Here is a 17,339-nt window from a genome sequence, read left to right as displayed (position 1 = left end):
GTCCACAAAAGTTATTGTTGCCCTTTAATTTTGTGACTTATTATACCTATTTATGTATAATTTCCTTCTTTATATTTATATGTTAACTCTTATTGTCTAAGTATTTTTTTAATTATCCAATTATCAAATAGTTATCTTCTATCTTTTTTAAAAAAAAAATCTATTTCCATTCATCTATGAGAGGTACCAACTCTGTTGTTTCGTCACCTTCATAATAAATGAACTCCACCATATTGTCTTTTGTCACCAACCATGTATATATGATTATAAAATACATTGTCTCACAATTCATGTGATGTTCAATGAATAATGTAAATTTTTTTTTTAATTTTACTCTCTCAACTTTAATTTTTTTACAATTTAATTTGTTACATGTATTTGTGATATATTTCTTTTCTTTACATGTTTTTTTCAACCTTGTCATAACCCAAATTTTGAATAAATATTAAAAAATAAATATATTTGAGAATGGGGTTAAAACAAACACAAATTCAAAGTTCATGGATGAAATTATCAGAATTGAGAGTAAATTGGTCAGAAATTGAAGAATTAATAAGTTTTGAAATTTAGTTAAAATTTGGATTAGTTTAATTAATGAAATTAAAAGAATTAATAAGTTTGTGGACTTAATTAAACTTTAATTTAATTAATTAAATAAATTCAGGGGCTTAATTGAAATTAATCCAAGGGTAAAATTAAAAAAATATTGATTAAGGGACCCAATTGATACATTTCAAACAGAAAGGGACCAATCCATAATCTGTCATTTTTTTCATGCCAAATGACGCCATTTTGATCCCACTGTTCACCATCCCTTTCGCTTCGCACGGAGAAGACCGATTCAACAGGGAAAAATCCGGCAACTCAAGGCCACTACACCACGATCTCTTGCCCACGATCCCGCTCATGGATAGAACAGGGGAACTGGTTTCTGCATGCTCATTGGCTCTATAAAAGGCAGAGCAGAGGCAAAGAGGGGGGAAGGAAACCAGGACACAGACGAAGACAAGGGATTTTTGGGACCGAAAACTAGAGGAGAGAATTGGAGCAGAACCCATAGAAAAACCCAGAGAACAAAGGAACGAAGCAGAGGAACGAATAAAAGCAAGCGTGGGAAGAACTGAAAGGAGACGCAGGAGACAGACACAGGGACGAAGAACAGAGACGGAGAGAAACAAAACCAAGGGAAACAGAGAAACAGAGAAACAAAGAACGATAAAAAAGAAAGAAAACAAAAAGGGAAACAGAAGGTTATTGTCCAGCCAGCGCGCCTTTGCCATCACCATCGTCTTCGTCCCTTTCGTTTCCTGCACTGAGGTAAGCCCCGGTCACTCTTTGCATTTTAATTCACTGCTACAGTATCAGTGAATTATAATTCGCTTGCTATTGTAGCATTACGCGTGCCTGCCACCCAGTCGGGTCACTGGTCTACACCAGTGGCCCAATTGAGTCAGCTGGGTCCAGCCCAACCCATATGGACTGAGCTAGGCCCAGTCCAAAAAATAATAAATAAAAAAACAAAAAAACAAAAGGCAGAAAAATAAAAAATAAAAAAAATGTGTATACATGAATAAAAATAATGTAAATTTATTGGTTTATTCATTGACGCTAGAGTCAGGAATAAAAAAACTGGTTTAAATTTATATTATTTTTATTCGTTGTATTTTATTTTATTTAGCTAAAAAAATAAAAAAAAAATATGTGCATGTTAGAGATAAACCTTCTGTTAGTCTTGTTAGCAACATATGAGATCATGTTTATCTCTCCTTTCTGTTAAGCTTTGTTAGTAACAGAAGAGATCATGTTTATCTCAAGATAAAGATGTATGTTTAGCTTGTTATCTTGTATTCTTATCTTCTTATCTCTTCTTTGAAAACTCAAATCACTGTATATTATCTATAAATACAATACATACTAAGCTGATAATTCATTCAGCTTTTCCGCACTTTATTTTAGAATTGTAACTTGGTATCAGAGCACCCAAAGCTCACGCTCTCTATTTTTTTTTTTTCGATCCATTATGGCCTCTTTCTCTGCATCACCTTCATTTGTCATCCATAATATCACCTCTTTAGTGTCTGTCAAACTTGAAGGACACAATTACCTGAACTGGACAACTCAGTTCATACCAGCCTTGAAAAGCCATGACCTCCTGAGCATTGTTGATGGCTCTGAGGCTTGTCCTACTCAATTCCTTGTTGACTCCACTGGCAAACTAACCTCTGATATTAATCCAACATATCTAGTTTGGCAGAAAAAAGATCAATTTATTTTGGCATGGTTAAATGCCACACTGGATGAAAAAGTTCTTTCCACTGTGTATGGACTCACTACATCTACACAGGTTTGGAATGCTCTTGCTACCAGATTTGCTCCTCACTCTCGTTCAAGAATCATCCATCTCAAAAGACAACTCCAAACTCTGCAGCAAGGTAACAAAAGTTGCTCTGATTATTTGTTCACAGCAAAACATTTGTCTGACCAACTTTCAGCTGTAGCAAAACCAGTTGACAATGAAGACCTTATCTCATATATTGTTGGTGGACTAAATCCCATCTTCACCACTTTTATCACCTCCCTCAGCTTTGCTACCCGAGACCAACCAATCTCTTTTGATGCTTTTCAAGCTGAACTGCTTAACCACGAGCAACTACTTGAAGCACAAAACAAATCTCAGTCATATGAGATTACTCAAGTGGCCTTTTTTACTCCTAAACACAAACCAACCAATAAGAAACCAAGATTTCCCACTCAGAAAAATCACCACCATGGATTTCCCACTCAGAAAAATCCCCACCATGCAAGATCCAATGCTAATCCAATCTTTTCTGCCCCTGACTCTAAACCACAATCCACTAGAGTTCCAAAACAATTCTCTTCTTGTCAGATCTGTGGACAGACAAATCACCAGGCTCTTGATTGTTATCACCGCATGGATTTTTCTTATCAAGGCAGGCATCCCCCTACTCAGTTGGCAGCAATGGCAGCTCATACTCAAGAGGAACAAGGATTTGAACAGCCATGGTACCTTGACAGTGGGGCTAATAATCACATCACTTCTGAACTCCATAATTTAACCCTGCACCAGCAACCGTATCATGGAAATGACAAAGTAACAGTTGGCAATGGAGGAGGTTTGCATATCACCAATACTGGTTCCTCTGTGCTTGCTACACCTGAATCACAATTCCTTTTAACCAATATTCTTCATTGTCCATCTGCTTCGTCAAATCTATTATCTATTCAATGTTTTTGCTTTGACAACAACTGTTATTTTATACTCACAGCAACTCACTTCTTTGTGAAGGATCTGCAGACCAAGGAAATTCTCCTGCAAGGGCCGAGTAAAGCTGGTTTGTATCCAATGTTCCTGCAGCAACTTAAATTCAACAAGTCATCTCCCAAAGCTGCCATGCTCTCTCCTTTTACTGCACTCCTAGGTGTTACTGCTCCCTTTCAAGTCTGGCATTCACGGTTGGGTCACCCGTCAGACACCATTATTTCTAGTTTAGTGAAAAACTCATTAATACCTGTTTCTGGATCAAAAAAATCACAGACCTTGTGTGAGTCTTGTCAGGTAGCTAAGAGTCATAAACTTCCTTTCTTTGAGTCCAATAATAGGTCTAGCCGTCCCCTTGAATTGATTCACTCGGATGTATGGACTTCTCCTATCATGTCAGTTGGTGGTTGCAAATTCTATGTCTTATTTATTGATGATTTTTCCAGATTTACATGGTTGTTCCCATTGAAACAAAAATCAGAGGTGTTTAGCTGCTTTGTTCGTTTTAAAAGCTTAGTTGAAAACCAATTTTCAAGCACTATCAAACAACTATTAACTGACAATGGTGGTGAGTATTTATCTACTGTTTTCCAGGAATACCTCTCACAACATGGTATTCTTCATAAACTCACATGTCCTTACACTTCCGAACAAAATGGAATCTCTAAAAGAAAGCATAGACATATCACCACTACTGGTCTTACTCTTTTGGCTCAGTCACATCTACCTATGAGTTATTGGGTGGATGCATTCTTCACAACTACTTACCTCATAAACAGACTCCCTACACCTGTTTTGTCCAACAAATCTCCATACTTCACTCTATTAGACAAATATCCAGGCTACTCATTACTCAAAACATTCGGGTGCTTATGTTTTCCCTTGCTTAGGTCGTATAATGCACATAAACTTGCTTTTAGAAGTAAGAAATGTGTATTCCTTGGACACAACTCTAATCATAAAGGGTATCGGTGTCTTGATCCACAAACAAATAGAGTCTATATATCCAGACATGTTGTCTTTGACGAGTTGAACTTCCCTGCTCAGGATGCACTGATTACAACCAGTAATACTCGTCCCTTGCAGCACAATTCTCCTCTGTCTTCAGATTCCACACAAACAGGTATTATCTCCAACACTTTGTCTCCTATTTCAGCTACTTTACCTAGTTTCTCTATTCCTAACCCATCCACTTCAGATCGTGACTATTTACCTCCTCTTTCTACAACAACTTCACCCAATATCAACACACCTACTGATCTATCTATTTCTGAAATCCATTCTGAACCTTCACATGTTACTTCCCCTCCTCATATCAACACTACACCTATACCTGACCCTATATCTCCAGATTCTAATCTTGAACCACACTCAGTTTCTGCCTCTCCTACTCAACAGGCAGACCTCACCTCTACCCTACCTCACTCATCACAAATTATAACCAGGTCTCAGACAAACTCCTCCAAACCAAAGCATTTTCCAGAATATCACCTTTATCATTCCACCAAGCATCCCCTCCAAGCTCATTTCACTAATACTTTACCATCTGAACCAACAACCTTTAAACAAGCTGCAAGGGACCAGGATTGGGTGAATGCAATGACTGCAGAATATAATGCATTGCTTACTAACAGCACTTGGTCATTTTGTCCGAGACCAAGACATAAACAGGTTGTGAGAAATAAATGGGTTTTCAAGATAAAACAACGATCTGATGGCTCTATTGACAGGTATAAGGCACGGTTGGTGGCAAAGGGATTTGATCAAGTTGATGGCCTTGACTTTACGGAGACTTTTAGTCCAGTTATTAAACCTGCTACTATTCGGTTAGCCCTTACTTTGGCGGTTCATTATAATTGGTCTATTAGACAACTTGATATTTCTAATGCTTTTCTCCATGGGTATCTTGAAGAGGAGGTTTATATGGAGCAACCTCAAGGTTTTGAAGATGTGAATTTTCCTGATCATGTATGCCTCTTGCATAAATCAATATATGGCCTCAAACAGGCCCCTAGAACTTGGTTCTTAAGGCTATCCCAGGCCCTGATGGAACTTGGATTCATTGCCTCAACTATGGACACTTCTTTATTTACTTTCCATCATAGCACCGTGTGTATTTTTGTGCTTATATATGTTGATGACATTATTGTCACCAGTAATACTGATACTGCCATTGATACTCTTATCTCTAACCTCGGCACTGAATTTGCTGTCAAGGATCTTGGGGAACTGTCTTATTTCTTAGGCATTCAGGTAACCAAGACAGAAAATGGCTTGCATCTACACCAAGGAAAATATGTTGTTGATCTTCTACATCGCATGAAAATGACTGGTGCTAAACCTGCACCAACACCATGCATATCAGGTGCCAAACTCTCAAAATTCTCAGGTGATCCTCTTACTGATCCTACTGAATATAGAAGCATGGTGGGAGCTCTTCAATATTTGACATTGACCAGACCTGATATATCCTACAGTGTCAATCAATTATGTCAATTTCTTCATTGTCCTACAAATATTCATCTTACAGCTGCCAAAAGGGTTTTAAGATATCTAAAAGGTACTCTACAGTTTGGTCTTCAATTTAACAAGGGATCACTTCAACTCAATGGTTTTTATGACTCTGACTGGGCTGGTAATCCGGATGATAGGAAATCTACCTCAGGATATTGCATTTATCTAGGCTCATGTCTGATTTCTTGGACTGCTAAGAAACAATCCGTGGTGGCAAGATCAAGCACCGAAGCTGAATATCGATCAATGGCACACACAGTGGCTGAACTTTACTGGTTGAGAATGTTACTCAAAGAACTTCATATATCTCTACTTACAACACCTTGCATTTGGGTTGACAATATTGGTGCTTTAGCATTATCTTCTAACCCTGTTTTTCATGCTAGAACAAAACATATAGAGATGGATTATCATTTTATCCGTGAGAAGATCTTTAACAAAGATATACAAGCTAAATATATCTCCACCTCTGCACAACCCTCAGACATCTTCACTAAAGGACTCTCTTCATCACGTTTCATTTTTCTTAGAGACAAACTGATGGTTCATGATCTTCCCATCAGCTTCAAGGAGGCTGTTAGAGATAAACCTTCTGTTAGTCTTGTTAGCAACATATGAGATCATGTTTATCTCTCCTTTCTGTTAAGCTTTGTTAGTAACAGAAGAGATCATGTTTATCTCAAGATAAAGATGTATGTTTAGCTTGTTATCTTGTATTCTTATCTTCTTATCTCTTCTTTGAAAACTCAAATCACTGTATATTATCTATACATACAATACATACTAAGCTGATAATTCATTCAGCTTTTCCGCACTTTATTTTAGAATTGTAACTCATGTGTAAAAATAAATATTTATTTATTTATTTATTCACTGGCGCTAGAGTAGGGAATCAAATTTATTTTATAGCTACGTAATATTTACCAATGCCAGAGTTGGAAATATTCGTAGTTGAATATTCATTGACACCAGAGTCAGGAATATTATAAGCAAATTATTATAGCGTAAACTAATAAACATTTAACATTTTAAGACAAAACCAACGATGCAGTCTACCTCAGGCAGAACGTTTAAGGGGTGATAATATCTTCCCTTTCACGTAACCAGTTCCGTATCATAGAATCTCAGTTGACCAGTTAAGGTTCCTAGTGACCATAATACTTGGTGGCGACTCCTTAAACAAGACCATTCCCCATTAAAATATAGGATGCCATAAATTCATTTTTTCTATATACTAATTTTTAGAGCCACCGCGATGTTGGATATGACAAACCTAAAAGAAAAACCAATCTTTTCAAGGTTTAATTTTAACTCTCCGCTTTGCTAACTCCCAGCATTAACCATTTTAAAACATCTTGATACCAAATTAAGGGTTTCTTAAGCTTAACCTTCATCTAATTTGTGAGTCCATCCAATACGAAGAGGAAGGTCAATCATTTTACTCAATTGCCGAAGGAAAACCTTTATATTGTTGGAATCTCAGCCCATATTGGTGAGAGTTGCTCATGATCACAAGTTATGCAACTGTTCGTGCATTTATTAACAAAGTAAACACATTCATTAAACTACATAAATCTTTTTAAAATAACTAATAATAATAATAAACATTATAGTTACATGCATAAAATCAAACCGGTAAACTAATTTAGCTAAATTGACATTTGAAAACTAAAAACTAAAATTGAGATATTAGAACTGACAATGAAGATCTAATGATCAATAATCTGTTACTATAGTTTAAATTTATGCAGGCTAGTTATTAAATTAATATTAAAAATAAAAGTAAGGGAAACTTTTATATTTGTCTCCTTTTTTTATATATTTCATTCATCACCTCAAATTCATGTGATAAGGTTGTTCTTCATGTTGTCTGTCAAGTCCTCACAATATTCTAAATGGATTCCAGTTCTGCATATGGCATGGTGAGAAGATGTTGCCAATATCTTTGTCCATTGAACATACTAACATGCTTCGATATCAATTTATGTAATATGATTTTGTTTATTTTTGTGTTTTAAAAGTATTTTTTTAAAAAAATAAATTTTTTTTATTTGCTTCAAATGAATATTTTTTTGGTGTTTTTAGATAATTTTGATATGCTGATATCAAAAATAATTTTTAAATAATAAATAAAATATTATTTTGATACATTTTCAAATAAAAAACACTTTAAAAAATAATCACTACCACACTTTCAAATAATAAAAAATAAAAACTTTTATATTCGTCTCATTTTTTTTTATATCATTCATCACCTTGAATCCAGCTAAATTGACGGAAGCTACTGATGAATTCGTTGCTTTTTTCATATAAAACACGATATGCATGAACAAACATCTTTGCACTATATATACAAACCAACCAGGCAATATTAATGTTGTTAAACGTTTTTGAGAAAAAATCTTAACTAGAGTTTCTTTAATCATTTACTTTTACACTCATTACATTTTCCTTTACTAGAGTTTCTCTACCACGCATTTAGCTTTTTGGGTAACCTTATATTTGTTCCCAACCTGCTACCACTCTTCTCGGCTTCGTCATCAACCTACCTATATGTTTTAAATATTCAATTAAGTTCTTTTATCTAAAATCATTGTAGATTCTTGATAGAAAATGTTGAATTTATTCAGGGTTGAATATGAGGTACCCCTATATACATAGGGTGTTAATTTATTCATTCTATTATTGAGATAATACATTTCACATGCTTATAATTCCTAGAGAACTAACCAAGCACGCAAGCATTTTCAATTTTGTTTGTATCCTTCACTTTTAAATATAAACTGATGTTAATATCAATGCATGTTAAACGTTTGTAAATATTACTTCTAAACTATAATGTTGTTTTGTCAAGTATTCATGCATTGCATGTATCATGTAATAAAAAATTATCATCTAAAGGTTGTATGTCAACTGATAATTACCTTTTATTTTTCAGGGTTTTGTTCACGATCTCATGTCCATAATATACTTCTTATGTACACATTCTTTTATATATATATATGCAGTAACCATTATCTTCTATGTATCTATTAATTACTCAATTATCCAGGTAATTATCTTCTAACTTTTTTTTTTTTTTTTTATCTATTTCCCATAAAAATTCATAGTATATCACACCGTATTTGCAGCTCATGTTGCAGCTTGTGACATAAACACTGTAATAAATTTCCCATTCATCTGTGATTTTTCATCGCAGTCGGGTGCCAATTCTATTGTCTCACAATTTCACGTGATGTTGACGAATAACACCATCTTTCCTTTTATTTTAGTCTCCCAACCTTAATTTTTTACAATTTCATTGTTTTAAATAATTTTTTATCTAATAGTTTAAACTACTAGGTTAAGATGATTTTTTAATATGGTATCAAAACTTTAATGATCAAGTGGTCACGAGTTTGAATCTCACAATTTTTATTTATTTGATAAAAATTAAGTATAAAATAATGTAATTCTATGCAAGTTTCAAGTTCAAAAAACTTTCACTTGAATAGGTGTGTTAGATAATAATATAAATTATATCTTGGAATCTCATCTAACAGCTTAAACTATTAGATTGAGATGTTCTGTGAAACTATTTTACTGAATTACGGAAGGAAACCTTTATATTGGTGAGAGTTACTAAAGTTCTCCGTTATAAAATAAAGTTCCGACAACCAGTCAAAAATTCTTAACTATATTGACGATTCAAGGCTGCTGATGACCTCGTCGCATTTTTCATACAAAAAACGATCTGCCAATCAGGCAAATTGACTGTTGTTAAACGTCTTTGAAAAAATCTTAACTACTTATTTACTTTTACATGTTGGAAGAATGCTCACGCATTTAGTTTTTTGGGGTAACCTTGGATATTTTCCCTACCTGCTACTAATTTTCTCGGTTAATTTCGTCAACTTATATACACCGAGCTGAATTGGGATTGGTGTGTAGCTAGCGTGGGGTGGGGGGCTGAATTGATGACCGTAGGGTTTTAATTTATTCATTCTACTCTATTATTAAGACAACGTCAAGGAACTGTACGACGTTCACATGCTTATAATTCTTAGTGAACTAACCAAGCACGCAAGCATTTTGAATATAAACGTGTCAATGTATGTTAAACGTTTGTAAATTTACTTCTAAACAATAATGTTGTTTAGTCAAGTATTCTCTCACCTGAGGAAATCAACTTGTATTGTGCACCTTGCTTATAAATAAGAACTTGATTTTGCTGCAAAATTGTGCCCAAGTTGTCTCGTGAATATTATCAATATACATTCAATCGACAACTTTCCATTTCCTAGCTAGCAAAAGGTCTTCCTCTTCCTCCTCCTCTTCTTCTTCTTCATTTTTTTGCCCTCTCTTTTTGTTGACAAGTGTAACCTATGTTTGGTATCAAGAAATCGTTTACAATATTCTGTTAGATTTGCCTATTCAATCGAGTGCATTGCATTGAGAGAGAATTGTAAAATTTTCTGTATGTTATTATTCTTTTTATATTATCATTTTTTATGATTGAGTAGTGCTTCTTTAATATAAAAATGTTTATTTATTTATTTATTTTGATTTCGTGTAGGTATACAGACATGAGTAATCTGTCACATGAAGGAGCTATTGAAGGATCGAAGAAGCTTCTTGATAAGTAATGTTCTTTTTAATCATTTTAATTATGTTGGTTGAATTAAGAGTAAAAGTGTGTATAATCCTCGAGCAAAATTGGATTATAAGTCAGAAAGGTAAAAAGTAATTGAAACTGATTTGTTCAAGGACTGGTTGATCAAATAAACCTGCGAAGGGATTAATTATAATTTAACCAAAAGTTCAGGGAGCTAAGTTAATAAACACACGACTGCCAAAGTGTCATGTGTTTGTCTCGCTTGAAAAATGAACCGTAACCCTACTTGTTTTGGTTCTACACAAATATCTAATTAAATCTCCAATTTTGTTCAAAAACTGAAGATTGTCAATGGATTCAAGAGCTAAAACTTCTGCGAGGGTTATATATAATTATTATCTTGCTTGCAGTGAGAAGGATGACCAGTTGAACAAGGAGGTTGAGACAAGAACTGAGAAGGATGACTGTGATCCAGTTGGAAGAATTCTGGAGGGGTTCCATCGCTTCAAGACCACTAAATTTGAGTACGATAATGCAACTCAACCATAAGATCAATAGCTATATATATATGGTTTTATGATTATTAATTCCTTGGATATTTACTCTTGCAGCAAGTATCCAGAGTTGTACCGTGAACTTGCAGAAGGCCAGTCCCCCAAGGTAACGTTTAATTTCTCGGTGTATAATCACTAACTAAATCAAAAGATTATTAAGATAATTCCATGATGCAGTTTCTGGTTTTCGCATGCTCTGATTCCCGGGTTAGCCCTTCTCACGTCCTGGACTTCCAACCTGGTGAGGCCTTCATGGTCCGCAACATTGCTAACCTGGTTCCTGCATTTAACCAGGTCTCAAGAACTCAATGATGAAATCTTATTTCTGAGTAGTTAATCTACGTTTATTCTCAATGATTCATGCATGTATTATGTAACTGATATGGTGGTCTGGCACACAGCTGAGATACTCTGGAGTTGGAGCAACTATTGAATATGCTGTGGTGACTCTGGAGGTAAATTTACGTTCATCTTAAACTCCTGAACACTTTTTTTTTTCTTTCCTTATACATCAATTTTATTAGAGGAATTCCTGATTGCTAACTACAAGAGAGTTTGACAGGTAGAAAACATCTTGGTCATTGGACATAGTCGCTGTGGTGGGATAGAGAGGCTTATGACTCTCCCGGAGGATGGTTCGACTGCTAAGTATGGCTTTCTTGTTTTTTTTTTTTTTTTTCCTTAAAGAAAATGAGTTATGTGGAGAAGTGATGATTAATGATGGAAATTCAAATGAATTATTTCATGAATTTATGTGCAGTGACTTCGTAGATGATTGGGTCAAAATCGGTTTACCTGCCAAGGCCAAGGTCAAAGCTGAGTTTGGGCATCTTCCACTTCCTGAACAGATCCATAAATGTGAAAAGGTAATTATTATTGAAAACTTTGTGATCAATCAATGGCTGAAATGAAGCTGGTGATATTAATTTGTTTAGGTAACACTCTTATGCAGGAGGCCGTGAATTTATCACTGATAAACTTACAGACATACCCATATGTTCAAGAAAGGATGGCAGAGGGAGCTCTAGCACTGAGGGGTGGTTATTATGATTTTGTTAAAGGGTGTTTCCAGCTCTGGGAGGTCAAGTCCACCGTTACGCCACCCATCTCCACGTGTTGCAAATAGGTCAAGTCCATCGTTACGCCATCAAGATTCAAGATCCTCAACCACATAAAATCACAATATCTATGTTGTTTCCATCACCCTTTGATTTCCTTTAAGCATGTGGTGCTTGTCACTGTGTATCAAATAATGGGAGCTAGTGTTGCAGATTTGTCATCTTGAATAATAATTTCAAGAATGAATAAAAGCTGGGCAGCTCCTTGAATAAATAGCTGGTTTTGTCTGGTTATTTTCATTGCACTCAAAAGATGTTGTTATTCAGGGGAATTGAAGGACTTAGGTGACCATATCGGTGCGATGGTCTATTTGAATTGATATAGTAGATATATTCTATATTATAATATCTAAATTAAAATATTATTAATGAAAAGATAATAATTATAATGAGAATCTAGTAAAAAAAGGATTAAGTTAAATTATTTATGATTTTTCTAATATTTGAAGAATCATGAGATGTTGATAGACATTATACTTGATTTTCAAATATATATCAATTAATTGTTGAATTGATAATAAATTAATTTGTTTAATTTATTTATTTTTATTTTATTTAGGATTGTGATTTATATCTAGGTCAAATTATTAAGGAACCTAATGGGTCACACACATAAGAACCATTAGTCAGAAATTAAAATGAGATGATTAATCAAGTATGACTTGATTATAAATAAATTTTAGAATTAATTGAGGACTAGAATATAATTAATACAAAGTGGCATACTCTCCTCGTGAGTGTGCGACGTCGCAGCGACCCTTCTTGAGCATGTTTTGGATGATCTTTAGTTGGATAAAGGAGTTACCACGTAGTATTATGATTACTAGAACTTCTAACTAGTCTTTTTGAGATTTTAGGTAAGAGACTGGTTATGTAAAGAAAAAGTATTTGTACCTTTATTATGTTTTACCTGAGGTCAGTTGTATTGTTTTTTTTTTTTTCATTATTTACTATGGTCTGATGATGTTTTTATTTCTATCAGCTTACTATGATGGTTTTGCTATGAAGAACAAACTCTGGTTTTCTAGGTTAAGAACTTGGTCTAGAATGGTAAAATATCCTCAAATCATTGAGGTTTTTTTCGAGATAAACTTGAAATTTTTAGCTATTGAGTTATTCTAAATAATATTTCAGATAAAATTTCTTGTAGTTTTTTATCCTTATATTATGAGTGAATAAGCTATATTACTCCTAATAATATTTTAGATATTAATCTCATACAAGTTTTTTAATCCTTATATTAAAGGTGAGTAATAACAAATCATTATCCCTAATAATATTCTGGAAATTAACTTTTTTGTAGGTTTTTTTATCCTTATATTAAAAGTGACAAATGTATTCTCTTGCCAAAAATAAATTTTTAATATTTTTGAAATATAGGCCAAAATCATTTGGAACTTTACAAACTTGTTATAAAATATATGCAACACCCTTTCTTGCAGTATTTTAGATTTTTAAAAATGCTCAAATAATGTTAAGTATTCTTGGTTGTATGCAAGAAAAAATAAATATTTTTTAATTTTTTTTATTAAGCAAAAACCTATTTTTCTTTGTTATAAAACTGTCAAAACAAATCTAAGAAAGTGTTTGCAAAACATACCCTTAAACAAAAATACCCATTAGCAAAAAGATTGCCACTACTTTTCTCGGTTAATTTCGTCAACCTATATACACCGAGCTGAATTGGGATTGGTGTGTAGCTATCGTGGGGTGGGAGGAGGCTGAATTGATGACCGTAGGGTTTTAATTTATTCATTCTACTCTATTATTAAGACAACGTCAAGGAAATGTACGACGTTCACATGCTTATAATTAATTCTTAGTGAACCAACAAGCACGCAAGCATTTTGACTATAAACTCACGTCAATGTGTGTTAAACGTTTGTAAATATTACTTCTAAACAATAATGTTGTTTTGTCAAGTATTCTCTCACCCGAGGAAATCAACATGTATGCTGCACCTTGCTTATAAATAAGAACTTGATTTTGCTGCAAAATTGTGCCCAAGTTGTCTCGTGAATATCAATATACATTCAATCGACAACTTTCCATTTCCTAGCTAGCAAAAGGTCTTCCTCCTCCTCCTCTTCTTCATTTTTTTGCCCTCTCTTTTTGTTGACAAGTGTAACCTATGCTTCAACTTTTTATGATTGAGTAGTGCTTCTTTAATATAAAAATGTTTATTTATTTATTTATTTTGATTTCGTTTAGGTATACAGACATGAGTAATCTGTCACATGAAGGAGCTATTGAAGGATCGAAGAAGCTTCTTGATAAGTAATGTTCTTTTTAATCCTTTTATGTTGGTTGAATTAAGAGTAAAAGTGTGTATAATCCTCGAGCCAAATTGGATTATAAGTCAGAAAGGTAAAAAGTAATTGAAACTGATTTGTTCAAGGACTGGTTGATCAAATAAACTTGCGAAGGGATTAATTACAATTTAACCAAAAGTTCAGGGAGCTAAGTTAATAAACACATGACTGCCTAAGTGTCGTGTGTTTGTCTCGCTTGAAAAATGAACCGTAACCCTACTTGGTTTGGTTCGACACAAATATCTAATTAAATCTCCAATTTTGTTCAAAAACTGAAGATTGTCAATGGATTCAAGGGCTAAAACTTCTGCGAGGGTTATATATAATTATTATCTTGCTTGCAGTGAGAAGGATGACCAGTTGAACAAGGAGGTTGAGGCAAAAATTGAGAAGGATGACTGTGATCCGGTTGGAAGAATTCTGGATGGGTTTCATCGCTTCAAGACCACCAGATTTGAGTACGATAATGCAACTCAACCATAAGATCAATAGCTATATATATATGGTTTTATGATTATTAATTCCTTGGATATTTACTCTTGCAGCAAGTATCCAGAGTTGTACCGTGAACTTGCAAAAGGCCAGTCCCCCAAGGTAATGTTTAATTTCTCGGTGTATAATCACTAATTAAATCAAACGATTATTAAGATAATCCCATGATGCAGTTTCTGGTTTTCGCATGCTCTGATTCCCGGGTTAGCCCTTCTCACGTCCTGGACTTCCAACCTGGTGAGGCCTTCATGGTCCGCAACATTGCTAACCTGGTTCCTGCATTTAACCAGGTCTCAAGAACTGAATTCTGAAATCTTATTTCTGAGTAGTTAATCTACGTTTATTCTCAATGATTCATGCATGTATTATGTAACTGATATGGTGGTCTGGCACACAGTTGAGATACTCTGGAGTTGGAGCAACTATTGAATATGCTGTGGCGACTCTGGAGGTAAATTTACGTTCATCTTAAACTCCTGAACACTTTTTTTTCTTTCTTTATACATCAATTTTATTAGAGGAATTCCTGATTGCTAACTACAAGAGAGTTTGACAGGTAGAAAACATCTTGGTCATTGGACATAGTCGCTGTGGTGGGATAAAGAGGCTTATGACTCACCCGGAGGATGGTTCGACTGCTAAGTATGGCTTTCTTGTTTTTTTTTCCTTTCCTTAAAGAAAATGAGTTATGTGGAGAAGTGATGATTAATGATGGAAATTCAAATGAATTATTTCATGAATTTATGTGCAGTGACTTCGTAGATGACTGGGTCAAAATCGGTTTACCTGCCAAGGCCAAGGTCAAAGCTGAGTTTGGGGATCTTCCACTTTGTGAACAGATCCATAAATGTGAAAAGGTAATTATTATTGAAAACTTTATGATCAATCAATAGCTGAAATGAAGCTGGTGATATTAATTTGCTTAGGCAACACTTTTATGCAGGAGGCCGTGAATTTATCACTGATAAACTTACAGACATACCCATATGTTCAAGAAAGGATGGCAGAGGGAGCCATAGCACTGAGGGGTGGTTATTTTGATTTTGTTAAAGGGTGTTTCCAGCTCTGGGAGGTCAAGTCCACCGTTACGCCGCCCATCTCCACGTGTTGCAAATAGGTCAAGTCCATCGTTACGCCATCAAGATTCAAGATCCTCAACCACATAAAATCACAATATCTATGTTGTTTCCATCACCCTTTGATTTCCTTTAAGCATGTGGTGCTTGTCACTGTGTATCCAATAATGGGAGCTTGTGTTGCAGATTTGTCATCTTGAATAATAATTTCAACAATGAATAAATAGTTGGTTTTGTCTGGTTGTTTTCATTGCACTTAAAAGATGTTGTTTCAGGGGAATTGAAGGACTTAGGTGACCATATCATTGCGAGGCTCTATTTGATTTGATATATCATAACATGTTGATAGAGATTATAATGAAAATCTAGTCACAAAAAAATTAAGTTAAATTATTTATAATTTTTTTAATATTTAGAGATTCATAACATGTTGATAGAGATTATACTTGATTTTTAAATATAAATAAATCAATTATTGAATTGATAATAAATTAATTTGTTTAATTTATTTATCCCTATTTTATTTAGGACTGTGAGTGATATTTGGGTCAAATTATTAAGGAATCTAATGGGTCACACATATAAGAACCATTGGTCAGAAATTAAAATAAGATGATTAATAAAGTTTGACTTGATTGTAAATAAATTTTAGAAATTAAAGACTAGAATGTAATTAATACAAGGTGGCATACTCTCCTTGTGGGTGCGCGATGTCTCGATGACCCTTTTCGAGCATGTTTTGGATGATCTTTGGTTGGATAAAAGAGTCAACATCTAGTATTATGATTACTAGTTAGTCTTTTTGAGATTCCAGATAAGAGACTGATTGTGTAAAGAAAAAATATTGGTATCTTTATTACGTCTCACCTAAGGTATATTGCATTGTTTTTTTTCGTATTATTTACTATGGTCAGATGATGTTTTTATTTCTATCAGCTTACTATGTCGGGTTTGCTATGATGAATAAATTTTGGTTTTCTAGGTCAAGAACCGGGTCTGGAATGGTAAAATATCCTCAAATCATTGAGGCTTTTTTTGAGATAAATTTGAAATTTTTAGCTATCGAGTCATTCCAAATAATATTTCAGATAAAATTCCTTATAGTTTTTTATTCTTATATTATGAGTGAATGAGCTGTATTACTCCCAATAATACTTTAGATATTAATTTCATACAAGTTTTTTTTAATCCTTGTATTAAAGGTGAGTAATAACAAATCATTATCCCTAATAATATTTTGAAAATTAACTTTTTTGTAGGTTTTTTTATCCTTGTATTAAAAGTGACTAATGTATTCTCTTGCCAAAAATAAATTTTTAATATTTTTGAAATATAGACCAAAATCCTTTGGAACTTTACAAACTTGTTATAAAATCTATACAACACCCTTTCTAAAACA

At 34.0% G+C, this 17,339-nt stretch overlaps 2 protein-coding genes across 3 annotated transcripts; both read left to right on the top strand.

The window, feature by feature from the left end:
• The first annotated feature begins 9,933 nt into the window (after window positions 1-9,933).
• LOC118061290 (carbonic anhydrase 2-like) lies at window positions 9,934-12,274 on the top strand. Of its 2 annotated transcripts, none has more exons than XM_035074720.2 (9): window positions 9,934-10,087; window positions 10,350-10,415; window positions 10,799-10,912; window positions 11,000-11,048; window positions 11,120-11,236; window positions 11,344-11,397; window positions 11,505-11,590; window positions 11,703-11,808; window positions 11,895-12,274. In XM_035074720.2, exons 2-9 carry the CDS (start codon window positions 10,360-10,362, stop codon window positions 12,066-12,068), a joined length of 756 nt encoding a protein of 251 aa, XP_034930611.1. In that variant the 5' UTR covers window positions 9,934-10,087; window positions 10,350-10,359; the 3' UTR covers window positions 12,069-12,274. The 2 variants fall into 2 exon arrangements, with proteins under 2 accessions (XP_034930611.1, XP_073260926.1); XM_073404825.1 differs by lacking the exon at window positions 9,934-10,087 and adding an exon at window positions 10,101-10,250.
• A 1,686-nt stretch (window positions 12,275-13,960) lies between these two features.
• Window positions 13,961-16,164, top strand: LOC118061289 (carbonic anhydrase 2-like). Its single transcript, XM_035074719.2, has 9 exons — window positions 13,961-14,129; window positions 14,272-14,337; window positions 14,717-14,830; window positions 14,918-14,966; window positions 15,038-15,154; window positions 15,262-15,315; window positions 15,421-15,506; window positions 15,616-15,721; window positions 15,808-16,164. The coding sequence occupies exons 2-9, from the start codon at window positions 14,282-14,284 to the stop codon at window positions 15,979-15,981; spliced, it is 756 nt and encodes a 251-aa protein (XP_034930610.1). The 5' UTR covers window positions 13,961-14,129; window positions 14,272-14,281; the 3' UTR covers window positions 15,982-16,164.
• The last annotated feature ends 1,175 nt before the right edge of the window (window positions 16,165-17,339 follow it).

The sequence above is a fragment of the Populus alba genome, chromosome 15 (genome assembly GCF_005239225.2).
Source record: "Populus alba chromosome 15, ASM523922v2, whole genome shotgun sequence".
Taxonomy (NCBI): domain Eukaryota; kingdom Viridiplantae; phylum Streptophyta; class Magnoliopsida; order Malpighiales; family Salicaceae; genus Populus; species Populus alba.
This window is presented reverse-complemented; position numbering and strand designations above follow the sequence as displayed.

What these genes read in the sequence shown, in the direction of transcription:
- LOC118061290 (XM_035074720.2), top strand. Translation starts at nt 10,360, where the DNA reads ATGAGTAATCTGTCACATGAAGGAGCTATTGAAGGATCGAAGAAGCTT. An exon ending in CAGAAGGCCAGTCCCCCAAG is followed by an intron (nt 11,049 to 11,119) that starts GTAACGTTTAAT and finishes TCCATGATGCAG; the next exon opens with TTTCTGGTTTTCGCATGCTC. An exon ending in TGGTTCCTGCATTTAACCAG is followed by an intron (nt 11,237 to 11,343) that starts GTCTCAAGAACT and finishes TCTGGCACACAG; the next exon opens with CTGAGATACTCTGGAGTTGG.
- LOC118061289 (XM_035074719.2), top strand. Translation starts at nt 14,282, where the DNA reads ATGAGTAATCTGTCACATGAAGGAGCTATTGAAGGATCGAAGAAGCTT. An exon ending in ATGCTGTGGCGACTCTGGAG is followed by an intron (nt 15,316 to 15,420) that starts GTAAATTTACGT and finishes AGAGTTTGACAG; the next exon opens with GTAGAAAACATCTTGGTCAT. An exon ending in GAGGATGGTTCGACTGCTAA is followed by an intron (nt 15,507 to 15,615) that starts GTATGGCTTTCT and finishes ATTTATGTGCAG; the next exon opens with TGACTTCGTAGATGACTGGG.